Source organism: Rattus norvegicus, chromosome 17 (genome assembly GCF_036323735.1).
Source record: "Rattus norvegicus strain BN/NHsdMcwi chromosome 17, GRCr8, whole genome shotgun sequence".
NCBI classification, from domain to species: domain Eukaryota; kingdom Metazoa; phylum Chordata; class Mammalia; order Rodentia; family Muridae; genus Rattus; species Rattus norvegicus.
The window spans coordinates 32721611-32741679 of NC_086035.1; the positions used below are offsets into that span (position 1 = coordinate 32721611).

Here is a 20069-nt window from a genome sequence, read left to right on the forward strand (position 1 = left end):
TCAGTGCTTGCCAGCCTTGTGTGAGGCCCGGACTGAAAGAGAAAATGGTAGTTTTATAAAATCAGTGATACGACTTAAAAATCTCTGTTCTTTGAATGGGACCTCTAAAGAGGAGGATATGGATATATAAATGATATTATTAAATCTAAATTTTTAACTCCATAATTTAACAATAAGAAGATATTCAAGGTCAACACTGTTGTACACAGCTGTAGTTCCAGAATTGAGAAGGTCAAGGCAAAAGAACAAGGTCAAGACCTTGTCTCAAAAGAAAAAAAGGACAGTGTACTAAAAAATGAGCAAGATTCTGAATAAATACCTATGCAAGAGAAAGACGGTCAGTGTAATTGACTATCTGAACAAAGTACATAGAAACTACAAACTGATACCAACATTCTCCAGTTAGAATGACCAAAACAACTGCCTATAACTATGCTAAATATTAATTAAGATATGAGAACAGTGAAATCAATGATAGTGTGCAATAACTTTGAAAAATAGTTTTGCTTTCTTTTCAGTCAAACCAATATTTACTATGCCACCAGCAATCCTTGGCTTTTACTGGGGAGTATCAAAAACATATACTTTGCAACTTATGAATATGCATAGCTGTGTTATTTCTAATGACACATCATCTCCCCCAATATCTAATCAAATGTAACATTACTCAGTGAAGAAAAAGTGTAAATTATTGATATATGTAACAATATCAATGAACCAAGATCTTAATTATGTCTAAATGAAGTAAGATACAAGGGATTACTGTGTGATTTAAATACTTTTTAAGAAAAATGAATTGGGGGCTGGGGATTTAGCTCAGTGGTAGAGCGCTTACCTAGGAAGCGCAAGGCCCTGGGTTCGGTCCCCAGCTCCAAAAAAAAGAACCAAAAAAAAAAAAAAAAAGAAAAATGAATTGGTATGCCAGAAAGCCAGTCAATGCTTGCCCAAAACTGACTTCTGGGTAAATAGCCATCTCTCACACCAAATCACAACATAAGAAACATATATCTAAATATGGCATAAGTGACTGGGAATCTTCTGGGTGCTAGGAATGTTGACTTGATTGTGGTAGTGGTTACAGGAGTGCATGAGTGTGTCATAACTCACCGAATGGCATAGCTGTTACACATGTTCAGCTTGTGCATTATACCTCACTCTAATTGATTTTGTATAAATAGAAAGTGAAGAGTCCCTAAGACATCATCATGGAAATGTGTAAGTTAACTTATTATATAACTATGGCAAATAGTGCCCTGGGAACACAAATACACTAAAACCTGGTTATGGTGACATTTAATGAAAAAGTAAGCAGGACACAGATTTAGATATGATTCAAATACTCTGCAGGTGCACATATGATAGACCACATGAAAATATGCCAGGCTTTGTGGATCATCTCTGTGTGGTGGCAGTAAGAGTAGCTTTTAGCTTTCTGCCCTATATTTTTCTTCTTTGAAATTTTCCCTAGGTTTATTTTATTTTGTGTGTGTGGTATTTTGCCTTGTGTATATGGTGCACCACGTGTGTGAAGGTTAGGGAGACTGCTGTATGTACTGCTTTCTCCCAAGGATACTTAATTTATCTCATGGCCTGATCAGTTGCATTTAAAAGCACTCATCCCTGTCTGTCCACATACTATGGTTGCAAGCCAGGCTGGAATCTCAGATTGATGAATTTCTTGGGCAGCTATTTTTTCCTCTCTGTCTCTGTTTTCCCAGCTACAACAGGGTGCTACTAAGGGTCTACCACTGAGGTGAGGTTAAGAGAGGTAGAAGTTAATAGTATCTGTCAGTGCTCAACCAAGCTTAAGCTCTACTACAGAATTGCTATTAATGACTGAATGATGACTGAAAAGGACAGTAGTGTCTATGATCATCTGTAAGCTGGTCTCCATAGCCCAGGTGTGAGGCCATCCTGTGATCAGGGAAGAAGTCTGTGATGGACAGCACTGTGGAGAGTCAATGGTTAGAATGAGAGGGGAAAAAAACCATTGCCAGTAGCAGGATGCTGCTTCTAAAGAAAAGTGTTGGTTAGACAAAAGCTGCATGTGTACACAGGTTAGTTCCATGACTAACTTTGAATGAGGAGAAAAACTAGGCAAGTGGTTCAGTGTCCTTCCCACTAAAATTGGAAGAGCTAGGACACAACTGCACAATTTCTCATTCAAGTGGCACCCTTAGTGGGCTATAGCTAAGCACTGGTAGGTATAGTGCTTTCCTAGGATTTAAAGCCCTAGGTTAGATACTTAGCACTACACACACACACACACACACACACACACGCGCGCGCGCGCGCCCTCATACATACACATTATATACATATGCACATACATGCTCACACACACACATATATACACATATACCATACTCACACACATATACACAATCAATTATATCACACACTCATATACAAACATATAAACATATGCCTGCACATACACATATATACATATATGCACACATACATATATACATGCACACACATAATATTTTACATACCTACACACATATACACATACACATATACACACATGCACACATACAGCCAACACAGAGACACTCCAATTTACTTTCATTTTTTATCCTTCCTGAATATTCTTTTATAATTTTGTAGAGTGCATCTGAGTTTGTGAAAGACTTAGCCATGTTACTGACAGACAAGGCAGCAGTGCTAGGCTTACACACCTCTACGACAGAGAGCCCCAGCTGAAAAAGAGAGAACAAAGAAGCTATATTTGTTTTGAGGGCTTTTAGGAGCTAGAATTCTGGTAAAATAAAGTAAGAGCTAAAAGGCTTTGAAGGGCAGTTTTCCTTGAGTAGTTTAATCTTAGTGCTTACTAGAAACAAGCCTCCTAAACCTCAGCACCTCTCCGTAGTTGTCTCGGGACTCCAGGTCAGAGGAGTTGCACAGTACCAGCATCTGCCTCACGATCTCAGTGCTGACAACAGCTGCCATGGTAGGCATTCTATAAATATTTAATTGAGCATAAACGAGTGTTTCCCAAAGCCAGCCTGGGCCCGAGGTCCTTCCAGCATTCCTCATCATTTCTTTGGTTTCTCTAGGTTTGTGATTAGTATGATTCACTCTGGCATGGTGGTGAGCTCCAGGGAAACCATAATGCTACCTCTGTTGAGTCGTGCAAGCTGCTCTATTGAAAAAAAAGGGGAGATAAGAATTTGGATTCAGCTTGAGGCATGGAGAAAGAGGAGTGGGATTGACTAGAGAGAATCAGCAGGATTTGAACAGACAGAGAATAATAGCCAAAGGCTCTAGCATCTGCAGCGCTGCCATTAACTGAAGAGCCTTTGTCCTCAAGTATTTGCCTTCTGTGCCTCCCATGCTTATGGTTTCCTTAGAGTCTCAGATTTTTCTGCAATCTGATCGTACATGTCTCTTCCCAGTTATTCTACTGTTTTTGAAAATATATATGGCAATGTTCACTGAAAAGGCATTACAAATATGTGCATCTGTATTAATTAGTTATTTCATTGCTGTGGTAAATTACCTGACAGAAATAAGGAAGGAAGAATTTGTTTGGGTTCATAATTTAAAGGGTTCCAGCCATTCCTATTTGGACCATGTACTTGGTCAGAACATTATAATACCAGGAGACTGTGACAGAAGACAGCTGTTGATTTAATGGTGAACCTGAAAGCAGAGAATAAACAGGACATGACCAGGGATCATAACCCACCACAGTTCCTACCACTAGTAACCTGTATCCTCCATGTGGACCCAACCTCCCGAAATTTCCTGAACCTCCCAATGTAATGCTTTCAGCTGGTGAGCAAGCATTCAATTCATAATGGAGGAAGTAAGATTCAAGCCATACCACAATCCATACACTTAGAATTACATACATATCACTATATGAGTAACTTTTGCTTTGAACCTATTAGAAAACATGACAGTAATTAGAGCTTGAGTTACTCTAGTGTGTCTCCGTAAAATTTATGATGCTTATATTTCCATGTAGATTTTTGTACTGGGAACCTTATGGAAGCATCTATTTTCTTCTTCTAGGAGTATTAGAGGGGGAGGGTTGTATAATAGGGGCTCTATTTACTGTTGGTTTTTGTTTTGTTTTGTTTTTACTTTTGTGTCAATCTATTACAAAGTACTAAGTAATGATGAAAGGAAATACCTGTCTGGTTTTCTGTTGTTAATTTCATGGGATTTTTTTGTTTGTTTCTTTCTTTGTTTTCTTTTTTTCTTTCTCTTTTTCTTTTTAGAAAAAAAAGTAAGGATATCCTGTAGCATGTGAAAATCTGTATCTGCTGATGGGAATAAGGATGTTCTCAATTTAAATTGTCAGTAAAAAGCAACAGGGAGCAATCATTATACAATAAAAATGTAACCAATTTCTCATGCCCTCCTCAGTTAAGAAGCTCTGTTGTTGTGTGCTTATACATGTGAGACAGTATTCCTTGTAGACAGAACTTCTAGACACTATTCCTATAGAGACTGGCCTGGGGGTGGGTAAGGATGTGTAAGGAAGCAGGCCAATGCATGAAGGCTCCAGTTGTAAGTCTAGTGCCCGATGTCCAGTTTGCTACTCTGTGATATTCCTCAAGCTTACTGAGCCTGTGATGGTTCACATGCATTTTAAAGACTAAATCCTTCCAGCCATTAGTTATTGATGAGCAGTGGCTTTAAGGGTTCTCTGCCTAGGGCAGTAGGAGGATCACTGTGACTGCATTTCCATGGGTGCCTTCAAAGGTGCCTTTTAGGCCATCCAGCTTGGAGCTCTGGGGGAGCTTGGACCCCACTTCAGCAGCTTGCCAAATCTTTGCTCTATACTGTCTAATAATTGAGTTGAGTTGATAGAAATCCAGTTCCTCCCATTCATCACCTCTCAGAAGCTGCTGTTAGAACTAGAAACTATCCCTATGTAGAACTGACAGTCCTGGGAAGACATTGCTGTTAGAACTAGAAGCTATCCCTATGTAGAGCTGGCAGGTCTGACAAGTCTAAAGATTATCTGCAGAGACTCATACCTCCAAAAGTGTCTGGTCTATTTAACCTTCATGTAATCTCCAAGCTGCCATTAAAGTAGTCCCTATCCTCCCCCTTTCACCTTCTTCTCCCCTCCTTTGTTTCCCCCCTGGTGTCCTATCTCCTCCCATGGAATCTACGTCCTATTGCTTATTTCTAAGAACTTCTAAGTTACTAGGAGTTTTAATCCATTAAAGTGTGATAATCTTTAGATTGTTGGTGTTTCTAAGGTCTGATTTGAGCTTTATGGTGAGAGATGCTGTGCCTAGGCAACCCTAATTCTAGTCCCTTCACAGTTGCTTCTTCAGTTCAGTAGGTAACAGATCCATTCTGGCTCTTAATCAAGAATCTAGTAGGTCCCAAAGTAACTGCTATACACATGACTCTCAGCACATACCTACCACATGTACATGTTCGGTGACTACGTCTTTGCCCTTCTCATTCCTTTCAAAGACACGCTCATCATAGAGAATCAAAAGATGTGTTTTGTCCTTAATAATTGGGTGAAAGTTAATAAGAGCACATAATTTATGAGTGTGAACACATTGATGTGGCCTTTTGCAAATGATCTACATCAATTCTGAAGTTAGAACAACACAATCACAATGAGACAGGTGTATGCAGAAGGATAGACTGAATCCAACTCTTACCCAAATAGGAGATGTGGATGGTAGTTGAGATGAGAGAAAGCAGGCTAGGTGGGTGGGTCCCATGAGAACTACATCACAGCGTATGCCAGTGAACTGTGTGTTTGTCAGGCAGGCTGGTGAGCTGGATGGACCAGCTTGACCACATGGGCATACAAAGAGCTACCGGCTCCTACCATCCCCTCTCTTTCCCCAACTACTGCCCACATATCTCTCAGCTCTTAGCTCAGACACCTTCCTTTGCCAACACCCTCACCACAGCAGCTCTTCCAGGGGCCTCTTCTGGGCCTTGACGGATGTCTGCAGCCATCATTCACTCAGGTGATTGTGTGGCAGTAAATTCTAAGCTCCTGAAAGACAGATCCTAGGTGTAGTAGGTGGCTTAGCAGAGTGACTGGGGCACAGATTTGTAGAGATGAGAGGAAGACAGATGTGTATAGAAGTCACTAAAGGGCAGTGCTGTGCTGAGAGCATTTCTCTTCCCACCCCTGTAGTAAGACTGACCTTTTGCTTCTTGTGAAGCATCGTAATTCCACCTGTACTCTTTGGTGTGGGTAGTAACACCACAACTGAATAAAAGAAAATGAGTCGAGTAGAGCAAACCGCCCAAGTATGTTCAGCAGTCCTGTAAGTTCAGGGAAGAAGCACTCAGTATTCTCTGATTACAAGTTTCAGCGGAGACTCATCCCTGCTCTCGTTCTTTTTATCTCTTGCCCTTCGTTCTATCGGCATTCGCACCTTTTTGCATAAACCAGTATGTTGTATTTCCTGGAGATAAAGCATAAGAAAGGGTGATCTGAAAGTACAGATTCCTGCTGTAGCAGTGTCTCAGTCGTACTGATAGAGGGTGAGGAAAGGATGGAATACCTTTACTAAAAATGTTGGACACGATCTATTCACACACATACACACACAGACACAGACACAGACACACACACACACACACACACACACACACACACACACACAGTACCCTTCTCATAGGGCACCAGCCCTAGTATCTCATGCCAGCCACAGGAGGAAAGTCACCTGAGTTCAAGTTGATGCCCCAGCCCAAGCCCTGGCCTTGTTGTCTTGGTTTACAGCACCCCTTACCCTTGTGCTCCCATGCATCACTCAGCCCTCAGAACTTCTTTGTGCTGTTTAACCAAGTGCAGATGTCTGACAGCTGGCAGGATTTAACAGTTAACATTCTTAAGGACCTAATACAATACAGAATAACTGTTAACTGTTCGGAAGCACCTTGTATTTTCAGGTTGATCTAAATTTTACATTTTGTCGTCATTGTTCACTAACCACAACATAAACAGCTGGACTTCTTGCTGCCAGAACCACTTATGAGAAATTATGGTCATTAATGTCATGGGAGAATTCCAAGGAGGGATAAGGAAGGCTGTTTCCTATTGAATCTTTAATGAGAAAGAATGTATGTGGCTAATATGCTGGTACGTACAAAGTACCAAGTAGACAAGTACTGTCTTCTAACATCAGGGGCAGGACTATGGCTAGGTCTGGTCTCTTGAGTATATGAGTTCCATCTCTCCTCTCTCTTCTCTCTCTAGAGTCAAGTTGTCCCTCTTTCCCCAACCCCTACCCCAGGACACTGGGCACAAACTCCTCCAACTCACACTGCTCCTCCTCCCCTTGCCCTCCACTTTGACAATTGGCAGCCCAGAGTTCCTTTTCTACTTTCAAAATTTCAACATCCTCTGCCAACAAGTTCTCTATTAGTCCCTCATCCTTCTTCATATCTGGCCATTGATATGGGACATTTCTGACCACCACCAGAAGATGCTCTTGCTACTAGATCTCTGGGGTCACACTGTACCATTGGCCTGACTCTGACAGGCAGGTCCTCCCCAGGCTTCTTACAAACTCAGCCTCCTGCCTACAGGATGTCTCCTTAGATACTATAGCTGCCAGCATGTTGACACCTCCAAAGTCCTTTCTCATGTCAAAGATAAAGTGGCTGAAGACCTAGGGGAGTCTGATTGCTAAGGAAGGCATAGGACAAAAAGCCTATGCCAGGAGAAAAGTTCTGGCTAGGACAGGATGAGTTCCATCATAGATCATTCTAGGATGTCTTCATCTGCCATAGAAAAGGACTGCCTGGAAGCTGGCGTATCATGGCCCACGCCTTGTCAAACTCACTATCTGTTTGTGGCTCTCTTACTTCAACTTACAAACTGTTAGTTGTGGTGGTGGTTGTGGTTGTTGTGGTTGTGGTTGTAAGCACGTAGCTTAATCTCCATTCTTTCTCCAAGAATTGTCACAATCCACACTGTTCTCTTTTCCTCCATCTCCATCTTCCTAGCCAGCCCCACATGTTATGTTGTTGGGAACTCTCAGCATTTTGTATTGGGAATGTGTCTTGTTCCTCTGTGGTGAGCTGTGTTGATTTATCCCAAGACAATTATTTACTCCATTATACTTAAAATCAGATGCTGTCTTGGTATGTACACCTATGCTTCTAAATGATGTCATTCTGGGTCTTCGTTTCTCCTTTCTGTTGGCTTTTCTTGTCCAACATGACAGCATTAGTCTCTCTTCCTATATATGCCCTAAACCTCCATTTTCTTACTATTCTATTATTGTAGTTTAATTTTTTGTTAGCTCAATATTCTGTTTTCATGACTAAAACCTTCAGAAAAATTTGACCAGTTTTGCTTTTATAAACAATTACCATTTGTTTATTATACCCCTCTTAGGTGAATTTTGCCCTATCAATAAATTCACTGTAAACATTGTGCTATCTTTCTAAATTACCTATCAAGGTTTTCGGGTCAGCTGTGTTAGCCTATTTGTCATGCTTTCCTCAAACAGAAACTTGGTCTGACTTCATCTGGGCAGGCAAGAGGATCAACATCCATGTCTCCTTCACACTTACCTGATAGGCTCACAGCTTTTCTCTTAACTTAGAACCCCTAGTCGCTGACAACATTTTTCAAAACTCCAGGTTTATTTCAAAATGCCCTATCTCAGAATTACATCATATACTCACTGTTTCCTGAGTAGAAATAGCTTTATTTCAGAACTTTGAATGCACTCCTCCATTTGCCGTGTTAAGCTGAGCCTCCAGGAGCAGTCTGAGTCCCAACTTTGTTTCTTCCTTCAGAAATGTGGAACTCCATGTCAGGTGGCTCTAGACCCACCTATGATGTGGTCACTCTTTGTCTACAAATGTGTGTGCTTCCGCTCTGATCAATTTCTTTATTTTAACATAATTCGCTTTGCTCTATTTTTCTGTATTTTCTTCTTAAAAAATTCTGTAATACTGGTCTCCTAAACAGTCTTGAAATTCTCTTAACTTCCTTCTTCTGTAAGATAATTCGCCATGTTCCATTTCTTAGGTACTATCTTACCGGAAATTTAGTATACTGACTCCTGGTTACTCTTGAATTTGCTTAACTCCTGTCTTATGTCTATATATTTTTGTACTATTTTCTAGGAGAGCTCTTCAATTTTTGTCTTCAAAATCTTCAATTTTGAGTTCCTTGTTTCCTTATTCAAGTTTTAAAATTTCTTGTGTTTCAAGAAAAGTTGTTACATTCTTAAATATAGTAGTTTTTACTCTGTGGTTGCCGGCATTACCATGTCCCCAAGTATATGGATGGTACTATTTGTGAAAGTTTAGTTTAGGGGTTTTTTTTTTAATTCTTTTCTACCCATTTTGTTTCCTCCAGTATATTTTGTTTATTTGCTTCATTGCTGTGCTGTAGTTTTTTGTTTTGTTTTTCAGCCTTGCTCAAAATATGTGACTTTTCTCACTTACCTGGTCTACTAGTCCTTGGTTTTCTGTTACATTTGCAAATACGGTCTAAGAAGCTAGCTGGGAACTTTGAAGACATAGTTAGAACTTACCTATAGTTGTGTATGTCACTATGAGGTGACCTGGCATGGCCACTGAAGTGCAAAGTCTCTGATGCCCAGGGGACACCTCTCAGTCCACTCTTTGAAGGAAGTAGACCGACTGCTGGAATATAGATACGAGTCTCAGCCCTCAACACTCAGTAAATTTCCTCCGTTCTCAGTGTCTAGACCTTCTCCACTCCTGGACCTGTGACCTTCAGTCCAGTGACCTTCTTTACCAGACTGAGTGAGGCAGTTGCCCAGTGGGAAAGAATGAGGAGATGAGGGACTAGTTGCACTCTCTGAGCATGCAAACAGGGCACGTTCTCAGGTGGCCGTCTGTGGTTTCTGCTAAGTCTTCAACATTCATCTTTATGTCTTCTAGCTTCTGAAATTTGAGTCTTCTAGTCTCTTTCCTGTTCTTTCAGTCCTTGTGAATTTGTTAATTTTGAAAGGAGCCTAAGAACCAAGAGAAGTATGCATGCTATCACCCCTCTCCAGGCACTGTGCAGTCTTCCAGGACCCCTGGGTGTCATTTACTAAGCTAGGCAGACTCCTCCTTCACGTCTGGGGAATAAATATTGAGTTTCTGGGACAATTCAGTTACTAAAAAAAAGTGTTGCCTCTCAAGTACTCAGGTGCAGTTGTCTTGAAATTGATTCTTGGTTGGCCTTGCTCTTGTTACCTCAACAGGACTTTTGGCTGACTTAGATTTCTTTTCGTATTGAGCTGGGGATGAAAGCCAGGACCTTGAACATGAAATGCAAGTGCTGTACCCTGAGCCACAGAAATTCCTAGCCTCATAAGTTAGTAGGTTTTTAATATTTGTTTTTAGCACTTATACATTAATTATACAATAATGGTTTTCATTGTGGCATTTTTATATACTGCAATTGTATACTTTTTTTTTATTTTATTCAACCCCATTCCCTTTTCTTGTTCTTCTGACACTCCCACTGACCCCTTTCCTCTTCCTATCTAGTCTCTCCTATTTTCATGTCTCATCTGTGTGTGTGTGTATCAGAAAGAGAGAGAGAGAGAGAGAGAGAGAGAGAGAGAGAGAGAGAGAGAGAGAGAGAGATTGACTCTTAATGGTTTTCACTAGGGCCAATTACAGAAACATGGATAAGGGTTTCTTTACAGGGAAATGAATATCTTAACAGTGGCTTTACCACTGAAGAAACCATTCATTTAATAGATTAATAGGACCTCATCTTCGTTTGAGTAATTCCATTACCCTTCTGACAATTAAGTTTTAAATTGAATTATACAGGATCTATACATAAGGTGCTGCCAATCTAAATTAGTAAGTAGTAATTCCTGTTAATTAGCTGAATCCTCTAGTCCCTGTCAAGACATGGTCATTTCATTGACACTGAAGTTCTGCTTTGAGTTACAGCTTCACTTGTTACTACAAGTTAGCTATTACTGTTCCAATGTTAACACAAGTGTTTCTTGTATTGTAATTGAATGATTTTGGCCCTTGGCTGAAACTTTTGCTTATTGTTCTCATGAAGATCTAGTGCAGGTGAGAAGATGGTTTCTTTGAATTTGTTCTGCTGTGACCCATTTCATGGTTCTATTTGATTTTTCAGTATGGCTGAATCAATTATAGAGGACAAGACTATTTGATTGTAATCAACAGCTTATAAGGTAGAAGCCCAGAAGGCAGTGCTCAGATAGTCACAAGAAAGGTTTCTTGGGTGCTTGAACCACAAGTACCAAAGACATATTAACCCCAAGTCTGCCTTTGCATTTAATAAGCCCCTGAGGTGGGGAGGAGCCTTCCTTCAATCTTTCCCCTATTGGCTAGTGTTACAAATCTCAACTATTTGCTGTCATAGCAGAACAGCCATGAGAAACAGTAGTCAATCCTAAATTCTCATTTATAACAATCAGCTATAAATAAGAATGAAATGCTGGCCAACAAGACGGATCATCCTGGGAAGGTGCTTGCCTCCAAACCTAATGGCCTGAGTTTGATCCCTAGAATCCACATAGTGGAAACAGAGAATAAACTCTCAAAAGTTTCACAAGAAACTATGTGCTATGCCCCCCATACACACAGGTCTATATATACACACACAGTAAGTAAATAAATGTAAAAAGAATAAAATGTTTTCTTTCATGACTATAAAAGATGGCCATGGCCAGATCCACTGAATCACAATAACAACTCTGACCTTGGCTGCTGCTTCTGCCCTTGAGAAAAGGCTGTGCAGATTCAGAGGGTGGTTTGGGAGACCTGGTGATATGGAAGAAACAGGTCAGGGGAAGATGATGTAGAAGGAAGAGGAGAAAGGAAGGATATGTAGCACAGTATAAGCTATGATGCTCAGGCTTCTTACAAACAAGTGTGCAGTCCATCAGGCTCAAGATTTCTGGAGGCCTCATTTCTTTCTGTGACCAAAGGGAAATCTGTCTGGAGGTCTTACCAACGGTTTATGAGCTTAAATGTGGGGAGGGGTAGTGGGGGGATCTTTTTAAGTGTGTATGTATGTGTGTGCAGAGTGTGAAATCCATGTGTATATAGTAAGTCAGTTTGCTTGTCATAGATTAAAGCTTAACTACAAAGGAGAAGAAATTGTTGTTTCTGTTAACCCTTTGGCTCAGCTGGAGATGCTGTCCTAGAGGTTAGGACGTTTAGAACTGTGTTTCTTTCTACAGTATCAAATGTAGACAAAAACATAGCTAAAAGATGCTTTGAAACTGTCTGCTTTGTATGACTTGTCTGACTATCTACCCAACATTAAAAATTAGACCTAATTAGTAGATTACCAAATGCTTCTGTTTTAATTGATCACAATAAAATTTATGGGAAATGACTGCTTATATAATTTATATAGTTGAACGTAATGTACTATTACTATTTTCTGTGTCACTGGATGGTTGTCATATCTTTCTTGAGTCCACTGGGATATTAACAAACTGGCAAACTGAGTATTTCCTCAAGAGACAAATAGTTCCCCTCTGCTGCCAAGTTTATCTCTTGGCAGAGGTGACTTGACAAAATATTCATATAATTAATCAAAAATAAAGATTATGAGAGGCTCTGCCAGAGCCCTACTGATACTGATGAGAATGGTTACAGCAAACCATTGGACTAAGCATGGGGACCCCAATGGGAGAGTTAGAGGAAGGGATGAAGGAGCTGAAGGGGTTTGTTCCCATGGGACCAATAACAATATCAACCAACCAAACCCCACTAGAACTCCCAGGGATTAAACCACCAATCAGTGAGTACACATGGAGGGACCCATGACTCCAACCACATATGTGGCAGAGGATGGCATTGTCTGGCATCAATAAGACAAGAAGCCCTTGGCCCTGTGAAGGCTCGTGTCCTCACTGTAGGAGAATGCCGGGGCGTTGAGGTTGAAGTGGGTGGGTGGGAGTGGGAGCATCCTCATAGAAGCAGGGGGATGGGGGAGGGGTATGGAAGAGGGAGGAAATGGAATAACATTTAAAATATAAATACATAAAATACCCAAGAAAAATAAAATTATAATAAAAAAATAAAGTTTGTGAGCCCAGTCTGTATCCAACTTGTTTTGACATATAACATTCTTCAGTATTTAATGTCCATTTTCAGAGACATCTGTGTGACATCGTCAAGTAACCATTGAATGTTCTGTTCTTCCCTTTGATCCTTTCTGTGAGTGATCTGAGGAACTCACAAAATCGTCCTGAGTTGAGTCCCAGCTGATAAAGCAAACTCATCCTAAGGATAGGCGCTGAAGCCAAACATTAGTCAGATTGTTTCATTTCTTTTCTTTCCTGGCCAAAAAATAATTTGTGAAAATAACTTAAACCACATAATATATTCTTTTATTAGGATATTAGATTATAGAAATTCCAAGGTCAATAGTAAATCAAGAACTTTCTCTTGTCTTCTTTTATCAGAGATGGAGAGGTCACTGTATTTCCCTTGAATTTAAGACCCTTCTGATTCAGGACCCAGCCTCCAAAATAGCTAAAATTACAGATGTGCACCACCAGGCCCAACTCTCGTTGTTCCACTTAATGAAAAATGAGAACTTAAAGCAGATCAGTAGACTTTCCCATGAGAAGCTCTTGAAGCCTAGGAGCCAATTATGTATCCCACTTAGTGTACCCCTGGAGGGTCATGGTGGGTCCTTACTGTTGTCAACTGCAGATGTTTAGTGAGGCAAGCTCCAGTCTAGGAACATCACAGCCAAGTCAGGGGAAATTATGCTAGAGGACAGGAAATGAACTACTAGTTGTATGCTTTGGGGAGGCTTCATCGTCTGTGGTGAGGTGGTCAACCTCCTGCATAAGGAGATAATGCAGGGATGAGCAATAGAGCCAGCAAGATATGGAACTTGCCACCAAATAGGGTGCATTGGACTCACACTAACCATGACTAACATAGGAAAGAGAAGGGTGGATAAATGACAATAATTCATAATAAATGTCTAAAAAGAATAAAAGTATAAAAGTCTTTGAGATCCCTAAAAGTTATTCACACACACACCCCCAATCTATTTATGTCTAAAGTCTCAATTTTGAATCCATCCTGATATTTTAAAAGGAAGTAGGGTGGGGGGTTAAACTTCCTTTCAAACAAATACAGAAAGTTTTGAAAGCCACAATTGCTCTAATAACAAGGTTGAGGGCGGGCCTGCCCCTGCTGTTAATGTGCTTATGCCCTCCTGCTGGGAGAAGACAGGCAAGCCATCCTGAGCCTCACAGTGTGGCCACATGCTACTAAGCAATTAAGAATTGATTGTTTGTCTTCTTTGCAGGTGGGAAGGAAAGAATGAAAATGAAGTAGGCAGATGTAAGGAGACCGGCAAAATTCACGTGACTGTGGATCTGAAATACTACCGACCGACTGAAGTGGTAAGGACTCTCTCACCACCCAAAGTGTGGCCACCCTTGGCCAGCTGGCTGGGAAAATTCCCTCCTGGAATGCCTGCTGCCAACCTTCAAAGCTTTCTAATACGCCTCTCTGGCATACTCCACAGGGCACTTCCCAAACGAGAATACAGAGAATTAAGTTTGAGATACCATTCTCACCACAAAAATCTATTGCTGTATAAAGAAAAACAAGAATAAAACACACCCAGGAAAATATTGATTCCACAAATGGAGATCATAGCTTGGACAGATCTCATCTGCAGAATGATCCCTGATGCCCACAAGATGTCTGCTTACTAATCCTGACACCTGTAGGCTTTCTAGGGTCAGAGTCCATTTTTACTGGCCACCTGTCTCTTGTTCACTGTGTGTGCATATTCTCACACATATGGCCACCAACATGCTCATGCACACCACTCATAAAAGTCCTCCCCTACCCTGTAAGGCTCAGCTCAGATAACATCCTTTTCTAACCAATATTGTTCTGCCACTAACACGTCTCTTGTCTCTGTAATTTCCTTGCACAGTCCAGGACAGTGTTCTCAGTCTTCCTAAAGCTGTGACCCTTTAGTGCAGCTCCTCACATTGTTTTGACCCCCAACCCTAAAATTATTTTTGTTGCTATTTCATAACTGCAATTTTGCTACTGTGATAAATTGTAATGTAAAAATGTGTGTCTGACAATGGTCCTAGGTGACCCCTATGAAAGGGTCATTTGACCCCAAAAGGGGTCATGACCCACAGTTTGAAAACCACTGCTGTAGGGCCTGTTATAATCATTTGTTTTCATGTTTTCCTTTCTTTGCCACACTCTAACTTCTTTGAGGACAGGGGCTTTGGGGAGGAGGAAAAAGACAAAGGTGGAACAAGATAGTTGTTTAATAGTGACTAACTGGTTAGTAGGCAGAAATTTCTAAATACATACGTTTCCATACTAAGAAATACTTTAGATGCCAGGAAATGGCCCAGTGGGTAAAGTGCTTGCTGCCAACGCTGATGACCTGAATTTTATCCCCACAGTATCCACAGGGTGGAAGGAGAGAACCAACTCCTAAAAGTTGTCCTCTGCCTTCCACAGGAATGTACCAGACAAGGTGCATACGCATATATGCAATAATTATTTTAAAAGAGGAATAGATTGTTAATGTCAATAGTGTACACTGTTAGTAGGAACCATCTTCCTTTTCTAAGTTTATATAAAATATGTAACTTGGTATCACTGCTTTGATGTGATCCATACTATGATGACAAAAAGAAAGGTGTTTAGAATGAAGTGCTAAGGATACTGGGAAGCAGAGTCTTCAGAGAGAAGCACACTTGAGAGTGTGCCCAGTGAGTGGCTGTGGAAAAGCACCTTTAGAACCTGTTTTCTCTGAGAAAAGGCAGTGAAGACAGATTGAAAGTAAAAAACCAAGGCTCATTAGCCATCCTTTGAAATGTGTTGTTCTATGCCCCCTGTCCGTGTTCGGTCCCCCACCACCACCCGCAGCCACTGAAGGCTACACTCAATGTTTGCCTCTTACAGAGAAAGAATCCACACAAAGGAAGTGAACAGTGGCTTAGGAGAGGTAGGACTGTGCAGCCCTGCATTGTCCCCCCCAACAGGGCGTGGCCAGGCTTTGACACAGAGAGTGATTGTTCTTAGCTAATGGCAAGTGGGTGTGCCTGTAACAGGATGTGCCTGTCCCTGGAGGAGGAAGATACTAGCCATGCTGCTGCTGACACAGCAAGGACCTCCTCTAGACTCCCAGCCTCTGCACTTATTCCCATCCTGGGGAAGAGCTGCGAGGGCCTCATTTCTCCGAAACTCTTCACAAGTCATACACAGGAACAAATTTCTCTTCTCACTAATAAAGATGGTTACTTCTGAGCAAACACTGTACCATGGCAGCAAAAGCTTGTGTTCTCACAACAGCTTAAGCATGCCTCTTTCTCTGACTCCTTAAGTCATTAAGAATCCCTGTCTGTCACTCTAACTTTGGCAAGGTGTGGTATTGATAAGGACCAGAACAAAGAAGGTGTAGGGCAGGAAGAAGACCCTCTAACTAACAAGACTGTTCTTGAGTCCCCACCAGTTCCTTCCCTGCCTGCTGTATCCCTCCCATCCCTTCCTTTGTTCATTCAAATGCTATCATCATACCTGTTCTGCAACTCTGTTGACACCAGCATTGTGTGAACACAGAGCGGTGTCTGGTTTCATACGCATGCTTGCTGCCCCCTTTCCCTTGGCTGACTCTCCCCACAGATTCCCATTACTCCCAGATTATAGATCCTGCTCTATGTTTCGTCTTTTTAAGCCTCCAGGCTGTGTTTGCTCCGTTCAACACACTTCATCTTAACATTCAGTTGGGCATGCTTTCCTTGCATAGTGAAACTAAACTTTTAACCCCATTCCTCAAAGCAAGTTCTCTGAAACTTGGATCAACCTGAAGTGACAGGCTTTCTGTGGAGTTGCCTCCAGGGTGACAGTGTTCTTCCAGTTGAAAGGTGACTACATTTAAACAAGCTTTTTTCCAAATGGGGAGCCCTGTCAGCCGTAGAAGTCATTTCCTTTGAGTCCTGAGAAGCACTCAGTCCCTCAGAAGCTGGCAGTGGAAACATGAAATGAGCAGACTCTGAGAAGAAAAGGAAGAATATTGCTTCTTCTAACCAAACAGTCCTTTGCTTCTCGTCTCCATCCTATCCTGCATGTTCCAGAGGCTTCTTGTTAGGTTTCTTGGGATTCTTTTCACAAGTTAGTTTGTTTTAATCAGCTATGGTCCTCTGCCCACCCCCCCCCAAGATCTTCCTCATGCACAGGTACTCATAGCCTAGGACTGGGGTGCAGTGCAGTGATTAATTCTTTTCTAGCATCACAGGCCCTAGGTTCAGTTACTACACTCCCAAATAATTAACTAGTGTTTTAATGTAGTTATTCTATTTTTAAAAGATAAACTATATCTTCTTATATAGAATTGGTTCCAGAACGATCAAAGAAGAAATAACATAAAGAAAAAATTTAAAACAAGAAATAATAAGGATAGACATATACATCATATATTGAACAAGACAAACAGAAAATAGAGTTTTATGTTGTTGTTGGCCTGATCTTAAGAAGGCCCTTTCCTCAGCACAGGTAGATGTTAACCTAAGAGGCCTCTGAGGAGCCATATAGGACACAGATAGATCCACGTGTGCCAATGATTGTTCTCCTCACAGACTGCAATACCGTGAAACCTTAAACCTTGCTTTTGTATCAGCATGAAGGGTATAGGTTTTTCTTCTGAATAAAGAACTCCAATTTGTGATTAGAGCTGAATGGAGCCATATCTTTTGTACTTTACCTAGGAGTCTTTATGACTCCTTTGGGTGCTGAGGAGTTTTGCTACCTGAGAAGTTAGGCTGTCCACTTCCCATTGCCCCTGAGTTCCAGAGGATTTGGATGATGGTAATGTTAAAACCTGACTTCTGTGATGTTTGAGACACCTGCTTGAGGCTGAATCATAGCTCAGTGGTAAAGCCCTTGTGTACATGTGCAAAGCCCCATTTTCCATCCCTGGACATGTAAAACAAAATAAAATAAAGCATTCCTGCCTTATGTATAATTTCTTTACATGTTCTTAGTAACACAGAGATTTATCACACAGTGCTCTCGTTTCTGTCCTTTTTAATTTTACTTTTATATTCGGGTGTTTTGTTTGCATGTTTGTACCACAAGGTGTCCATGAGGGTCCGAAGGCAAGGAAAAGTCCCCTGGGTCAGGAATCACACTCCATTATGAGCTACCATGTAGGTGCTAGGAGTCAAACCCAGATCTTCTGAAGAATAACAAGTATTCCTAACCACAGAACCATCTCTGCTATCCCCATGTGTTTATTTCTGGGAAAAGTAGTATTGTATTTAAATGTGGGCTTCAAGCCAGAGTGTCTCCATTTAGTACCTGTCAGTTATAAGATGTATATATAACCTTAGGCAAGTTACTTACGTAATTTCTCAATGTTTCTGTTCCTTCACTGTTAAAAATAGGATTAATTGGAGAATTTCTTTCAAAGAATTATCTGAGGATGAATGGAGTCATTTATAGAATCTGACAAACAATAAGTACCTAACACCATGCCTACATTCACTTCTTATGTATTCATTCCCTAAGCTTTACGTACGCCTCACTTCTAGAACCTAACAGTACAATAGTGAACAAGACTCACCTGCCCCCAGTAAATGCAGTTGATGTGCGGATGCCATCAACCCCTAGACTCCAGACCTGAGGAAAGAAGACTGCCACACTCAAAACACTGTGAGAACGTAGTGAGGGTCATGGAGGATTCACTCACTCTGCGCGCGCGTGCGTGCGTGCGTGCGTGCGTGCGTGCGTGTGTGTGTGTGCTCATATTTGTTGTGTTTTGCTCTTCTGTGGTTTTCATTCTTTTATTTTTTTCCTAACATTCAGTATCTATTCAGTGGTAGAGACATATCAGAGAAATATGAGTATTGATGTTAACCTAATACAGAACCATAAAGATGCCTTTTTTCTTTGAAAACTTTAAGCTGGAAAATTCCAAAAGAAGAGAGTAATCTCGAATCCCTCCACTTGTGCCACATTTTTAACCATATTAGCGCACACGTACACACACACACACACACACACACACACACACACACACACACACACACACAAAGTATTTTGCTTTTTTAGTTTCACACAAGCTAAAATCTGTTTTTCTTTTTCCTGTTTTCTTTCATCAGAGAACTTTAGGAAATGAGAAGAAGGACCAAAATTGAAGGATTTTTGGTTTGTTTTTTTTTTTTGTTTGTTTGTTTGTTTGTTTTTAAATTGGTTTAAACTTTGCCCTCTCCCATTTATAAACATTTTTTCCAATATCATTACTCTTTAACATTCATTTTTCTTCCCATTGTGTTTTCATGTCCTTGATTATGATTGGTTTTGTTTTATTTTGACATCTTAAATTCATTTCTAATGACTATAGATATTGAGAGGGGATAAAAACATGGATTACTATATAGAACTGAGAAGGCAATAACTTCAAAGAAGCCCAGCAAGCCAGCTAAAACCTCTCTCCAGTGACAGCATGTGGCCTGTTCCTAATCAAATTACCATATGCTTGTCGAGTTGTCCCCTCTGCCCCCCATAAACTTTTCCTAATATTTTTCTGTAAATGATGTTAAGCTAAATGGCCTATAATTGCTTGCTCTATCTCATAGCCTTGTTTAGAATAATGGTAGGTAACACTTTCCAGACCTCAGGAATCTGATCTGTCATCGGAGGACTTGTGTAAGTAGCAGTCAGAGCGTCCGTCCCTCCACTCTGTCTCTAAGTACCTGGGTAAAAAGCTCTTGTGTGCGCCTGGCTGGCCTTTTGTCCTGAAACTCCCCTTCCCTCTATTGCTGTTCTCACCACCTTCTCACACTTGGCTCTTAGGGCAGGAAATGAGATCCCTCTGTGCTATGCCTCGCTCCAGCCCTGGTGGTGGTCAGCCCATGGCTCAGGTCCTGATCCTGTGACCCTGAAGTTCTCATGCCCCCTCCACTCCTGCTTGCTTTTGTTCCTTCCTTTGACTGGTGAGAGCTGAGGTCAGGGGAGGCATAGAGACCTGATTATGAGCTGGTGCCTCTTCCGGCCCTGCTGGACCTATAAAGAAGTCAGGCTGCTGGTTCTGGAATGTCCGTTGCAATTTTAACATCCTGCCACGTACTGTTTTC

At 41.1% G+C, this 20069-nt stretch overlaps 1 protein-coding gene across 5 annotated transcripts in view; it reads left to right on the plus strand.

The window, feature by feature from the left end:
- Positions 1 to 20069, plus strand: part of Gmds (GDP-mannose 4, 6-dehydratase) — a 526680-nt gene that overhangs the window by 417582 nt on the left and 89029 nt on the right. For 4 of the 5 annotated variants that reach the window (XM_039095494.2, NM_001039606.1, XM_039095495.2 and 1 more), the window contains one exon: positions 14258 to 14354. In XM_039095494.2, the coding sequence (XP_038951422.1) occupies positions 14258 to 14354 (97 nt within the window). Of the gene's footprint in view, positions 1 to 14257; positions 19410 to 20069 lie in introns of those variants that run through there. The other variant, XM_063276183.1, reaches the window with a different exon arrangement.